At 42.4% G+C, this 6,035-nt stretch overlaps 1 protein-coding gene across 7 annotated transcripts in view; it reads left to right on the forward strand.

The window, feature by feature from the left end:
* The window catches only part of CSN1b (COP9 signalosome subunit 1b), a 30,712-nt gene extending 26,302 nt beyond the window's left edge, over nt 1–4,410 (forward strand). For 4 of the 7 annotated variants that reach the window (XM_075701402.1, XM_075701403.1, XM_075701400.1 and 1 more), the window contains exon 14: nt 4,083–4,410. In XM_075701402.1, coding sequence (XP_075557517.1) covers nt 4,083–4,157 — 75 coding nt within the window. In that variant the 3' untranslated portion in view covers nt 4,158–4,410. Of the gene's footprint in view, nt 1–2,068; nt 2,276–3,995 lie in introns of those variants that run through there. The other 3 variants (XM_075701406.1, XM_075701404.1, XM_075701405.1) reach the window with 3 other exon arrangements.
* Nucleotides 4,411–6,035: the final 1,625 nt, after the last annotated feature.

Below are 6,035 nucleotides of genomic sequence, written 5' to 3' on the forward strand. Positions count from 1 at the left end.
GCTTTGTCACAGTGCACATGGTGCAAGACCGTTGAAAGCATACTGCTTGCTTTCAAATCTGATAGCCCAAACGCGCTGCCATTCACTGCTACAGGTGGCTCAAGTTGATGATCATGTTTCGCTTTGGTGACATCATACTCTGGCGAAGACCGCCAGCTTGATTTCGTTTCGGAAACTGCGCAATAGAAAAAAGACAACACACGTATTGGGCCACTCAGGAACGTGCGGCAGCGTCTCGGGCCGTGCGCCAAGTGAGCATGTTTAAGCTTACCGCCTGAAAAGGCTGACTCAGGCCAAATTTGAGAAGTGCAAACGTTGGCATACATCGGAGTTTCATGCTGCGACGATTCACGCAACACTTAGCATGACGTAGATGCTGACTGCAGTTGAGTCTGCCAACTTCTTCAACGACTTCGAGTCATACGTTTTCTCGGAACATTTTTCTCACAATTCTTTTCTCTAAAACATGTGAGTGAGGTTTTACTGTATTTCTGGCATTGAAGCCTCTCAGCTAGTAAAGTTTCTCTATAGTGTATAGCCATTGCTTATTAGTTCTTACATACAAAGCAGTGGTTATGTTCTATCCCTGTCTTTTTAATAACCTTTTAATAGTTTAACTATATTGAGACTGTTTTTATCTAAAGCATGTATTAATGAGATCTGCAAGTCTAGCTTGGGGGAAGCATTCATGATGCAACCTGTACCCATTGACGACCGAAGAATTTGGTGTAAGTTAAATCCACAGAACCACATTACTCCTGCCCTCATGCTTCGGAGCATGGTTAATGAGAGACAGCAGTTTTCAAGGAAGTTCACCTCTGCCGCGAAATCATAGAAATTAATTAATGTAATTTGTTTGGTGCATCACAAATTATCTTGAACTTGGACAGTAATGCTTTCCATTGCATTCTTAGGTTGTTGTCAGCCATAGCAACAATGGACAAAATAGGCTTGTGCAAAACTGTTCGAGAACAACTCCGCCAGGACAAAAGACATTCAAGACTTTAAAAGTGTAAAGCATGAAATGCTTGTAGGCCGTCTCTGAAGATTCAAGCAGGCTCTTGCAAATTTTAGCTTGATGTCAAGAATCCTCTCCTGTCTCACAAAAAGTTTTTTTCACCTGTTATAAAAGTGTTTTTGATTTGGTTATTTAAATAGTTGGTCCTTCATTGGCTGTGCATTATTTCAATGGCCAGGAGATAGATCGTGTCTGATGGAAAATGTTCCGAGTTTTCATTCTTTCCGAGAGCCGTCAAAACGAAACACATCTTTGGTACTCAAAGAACGCGCTTTCTTTCAACCAGACAGGCCCGCTGTCTTGTAAGTAGACGCTCGGATGCTTTTCTTTGCACATGAACCTTTGATATTCACTTGCATTTGTACTGGGTAAGATTTTTGATAAACATGTGACATTCGAGAGTTCAAAATATTTTTGACGACTTGATTATTTGAATGTGTGTAGTGCCTGCATGGTATTTTTCGTTAGTGTTAGCTACACATTTGTCTAATAATACAGTGCAATCAGAAGCGGAAGGAATATTTCCCGAAGAATTAATCTTGTTTGTGCGGTCCTTTCTAACTTGTATTTGCATAATTAATAATTAATATTTGGGGTTTTACGTGCCAAAACCACTTTCTGATTATGAGGCACGCCGTAGTGGAGGACTCCGGAAATTTCGACCACCAGGGGTTCTTTAACGTGCACCTAAATCTAAGCACACGGGTGTTTTCGCATTTCGCCCCCATCGAAATGCGGCCGCCGTGGCCGGGATTCGATCCCGCGACCTCGTGCTCAGCAGCCCAACACCATAGCCACTGAGCAACCACGGCGGGTTGTATTTGCATATTCTGATATGATGGCTAGATTGTTAGTTATATAATTTCTTAAAATAGGACAATTTGCTTTCTTTTTTGTGGCATTTGGAAGCATTGCATATTGAAGCGTAGCTTGAAGCCTCGCGGTTTTGTTGCATTCACCTCTCCGAATACACTTTTTAGGACTTCCTTGAAACTTTTAACCCGATTCCATGATTAACAGCTTGTGGACCTTTGTGTTTCTTTCCAATAGGTGTAGCGCGCTACCAAAACAAACGCCAGGTAATATGAAGAGGCTTGAGGCTCCATAATGTTAATCCTAAAGAAATATAACACGGTGGATGAATAGGTCAATTGCATGCCAGCACTTGGGCTTCTCCTGTTTATGCTTTTTAAATTGAATTGTCAGCAATAAAAACCATGCTGCTCGCTTCACCTTCAGAATCTGCAGCGGTCCTTTATGCATCACGTTCAGAATGTTCTTGGCAGGAATTTAAACTGAAAACAAGTTTTCTTTCATTCTTATATATATGTACAGCTTAAGCAATGCGCAAGTACCAAATGACCTCCCAAATTTAATCGCGTCCATTGCATGGTCAGAATATAACATTGGCTGCTGAAGGGCACTAGACTACTCGCCAAGATTTTCTTTATTGGGAACCTGTCTGTTCACCGGTACTGCACTCTTCAAATCTCGCAACTCAACGTGTGTTCCGGTGCACAAAATTTGGTGCTCTTCTCTGGCCACTTAACGCCGCAGCATCTCAGCTAGGGTTAGGTGCTGGGTGACAAGTGGACTTTTACCACAGCGTTCTTGTAATGTGCAGATGACTTGCATGGGTTTCCCTAGCTTGGGCAAGAGTTCTTAAATTTGAGTGTGGGAGACCGTGTACAGTGACTAGAGATGGAACAAAATTTTTAGATAAGATACACATCCTGTTGTGTTGTACTGTATACTTTTTGCATGTAACTTTGACAAGCTTACCGATGTTTTCCAGAGGCTATGTGATAGCTAGAAAATTGAGAAACTTCTGTTACATTTCTTTCAAACTCTATTTTCTGGCTCAAGCTCTAGGTTCGAAAGTTGTAGTGAATTAGTTGGACTGTGCTTAAGAATATCGATTGAAAGAAAGGCGATGTGACTTGCGCCAACCACGTGCTCTTGTGAACCTTGCAACTGCGTGCCAAAACATCTACTACAAGGCACAAAAGGCAGCCTTGGTTTAATCTTGCGCATTTTTGCTCCCCATTGTCACTCCCCTGAGCCATTTACGAATGTATGCCCAAGAATCCACGGTGGCCAACACTCTTCCACAAACTGGTCTTTATGTATATTGCAGTGGTACAGCCTAAAATTAAACATGACAAATTGGAAAGGATGTGATGCCCATCTAACAACTACAGTCAAACCCAATTTTTATTGTGTCTAGTTCAGTCAAATTGTCCTTTGTATAGAATGACTCCTCAACGTTGAAAGATTGTAGTAAGAATACATAACAAAATGTATCATTACATTGAGCACGGAATGTTTGGTTACATTGACCAGTGCACGTGTGTCCACATGGTCTGGTCACTTCACGATGTAACGTTCACCAAACAGCCAGCCGCCGTCTAGATGTCTTGATAAGGTGAAATCCTTTCAATGAAAAAGAAATGCCCTTATAGTCAGATGTCATTTTAGTACGCAAGTTTCATGTAACTTTTGTATCAAACTTGGACTCAACATTAAATCGGCGGGTACTTTTTGAAAGTTAGATACAAGTAAGCATGGGACATATACAGAGAAGACCTCACTATCATGACCATGGAAATAAGGAATCGTTGGATATAGTTAGCTTGTGTCTTGCGGATGTCCAGCGTGTAACGAATACGTGCTTGCAAAGAATATCGGACACATCAAAGGTATTTTCATGTCACAGGCAACTTCTCTATAACAACATTAGAAAAATAAAAATCAACAAAAACTTGTTGATTGTTAGCCATCCATGTTTCGGCTTTGTTTTCATGTTCTGCTTCCTGTCCCAGGATGCGTGCGAGCTATAGCCACGAACCACCTAATAATAAAAAAGGGGGAACAAAGGTCCCGTTGACTTCTTGTGCTTTTTTGTTCTGTGCCCGCTTACGGAGGTGACGACGTGTCCTCTTGACGTTGTGTGCCCGGTTGGTTTTCGGTAATGCAGCTTGCTGGCTCTCATGCTACCCCGCAGCACATGCGATGAGCAAAGTCCCGTTGTCTGAACCGAGGTGTCGCGCCGGGTTTTGCGCAGAGCTTGCCCCGAGAAGGCTCGCAGGGCGCAGACATCTCCATGGTGTCGTGCAACTGCACCGCGGCTCGCAACTAGCCGGGGATGCCAGCCGAGCTCCTGGCACTGACTGTGCGCCCCAGTTGTTTGTCTCTCTCTTTCTCCCCTCGATGCACCTCTCCACCTTCTTTTTTTGCGTGTGCTTGCACGTGTGTCTCTTTCTCTCTTTTTGTTTTTCTTTTAGATTTGAAGTGTCTCCCGGAAGAAGATTCCGCTGCTGCCTTCATTGCCAAATTTTGTGTTTATTTGCAAGGCGCACTTCTACGTTCTAATAAAATTTTACAGCAGTGTATCGTAGAGACCACGCTTTTCTGTGGCAGATTTCAGTGCAGGGGTTGGTGGTTAAGGCGAAGCTGGAGTATTGAAATTTCTTGGTCTTGGGAGGAGTCTCGGCACTCTCGGAATCGTGTCACAGAATGGCTATCTTTGTGGTTGCCCTAATATACATGACAAAAAGGAAAGCGTAGGCCAGCAGACAGCCACTTGACAAGTTTTGCACTTGAATTTCTTGCTTATTGGTCCACTTCACGGGATAAATTTGAACACGCCAGGCATACTATCAGTGGAGATGGCAACGTCAACTTACTGATAATGAAGCTGCAACAGATGTGTAAAGTTATGTAGACACACTTTCTTGCGTGCGACACCTACCAAACCGAAATTTGCAACTGCTGCCTGTGCTAAACCCGAGTTGCCGCTCTTGATCATTTAGTCATTGTTTGCAGAACCCCCGCCCTCAGCAGAATTCGGAACAATTTTTCTTGGATGTTTCGTACGACACAAACACTATTACACTTTTGTGCATAGTGCTGCAGAAAATATTATGCTTGTGGCCAAGCTGCAGGCATAGTGGGCTATAGCTTGGCTTTAATGTAAGGATTTGGCAAGGTAAAAATGCTGTTGAGGCAGGCAGCAAATGGCACCAGAAAACTTGAGGGACAAGTAAGAAGACCAAGGTGATAAAAAAAAAACATGCAATTGTTTTAGTCTCCTTGCTTGTCCCTTGTGTTCTCTGGTGCTAGTTGACGTCAATGAAACAACTAGCCCAGGAATACATGTTGCTGTTGGAGGAGACATATGCACTGCTTTTATCAAGCGAAGATTCACAAGTAGGTTCACAACTGATTTCTTGTTATTGCAGGTTTCAATGACAGCAAACATCTTTATCTTTGATGTACTCTAGATTTTTAAAAATTTATTTGTGGAGGTAGAGTTCAGAAGTGTGGCACCAAGGTATACCTTTTAGTTATAAACTTTTTTTCCTTCAACTGTTGTGTTGCTCATATGTATGCCTGCATCCTCACTTGTCACTAACTGCCACTGCCGACACTGAGCTACGAGAATGCATCTTGGATTAAGCCTCTTGCTGGTATAGTTACAGCCGAGAACCGTGTAGCAAGGTGGCGAGCCAGACTAGTTATCTGATGTTCATCTTGGAATGTTCTTGAAGTACAACGCCAGGCACAGAGAAAAAGATGAGCAAACAAAAACGCTAGATTGGACTGTTCTTCAGTGGCAACTGCAGTTTTTATTGGACATAGAAATGATGCAAGCTATTTTCGTGACTCATCTTCTTTCTATGTGATGGCAATTGTGCTTCATTTGTTGAGAACAGCGGAGTTGCCGCTTTCATTTTTTCTAATTTCAAAAATTTCGTGAATGATTTTTCATTGATATGTTTGTGTGCCGTTGAACGGCAATGGTGTGAGTCAGATTTGCAAGAGTTTTGAATAAATGCCCGATTCCTGCCTTGAGAATGCGTCAAGTTGCACTCCTCTTTTGTTATGTGCATGTTTTCAAAACTTCACTGACTTGTTCATCTAGTGGGCCTCCAGATTTGTGAAAAAAATCCACCGAAGAAAAAAAAATGAGCCACAGCAAATGGGGGTGCTTCAATTTTATTTTTCACATGTACTT

This window comes from Dermacentor variabilis, chromosome 8, assembly GCF_050947875.1.
Source record: "Dermacentor variabilis isolate Ectoservices chromosome 8, ASM5094787v1, whole genome shotgun sequence".
Taxonomy (NCBI): domain Eukaryota; kingdom Metazoa; phylum Arthropoda; class Arachnida; order Ixodida; family Ixodidae; genus Dermacentor; species Dermacentor variabilis.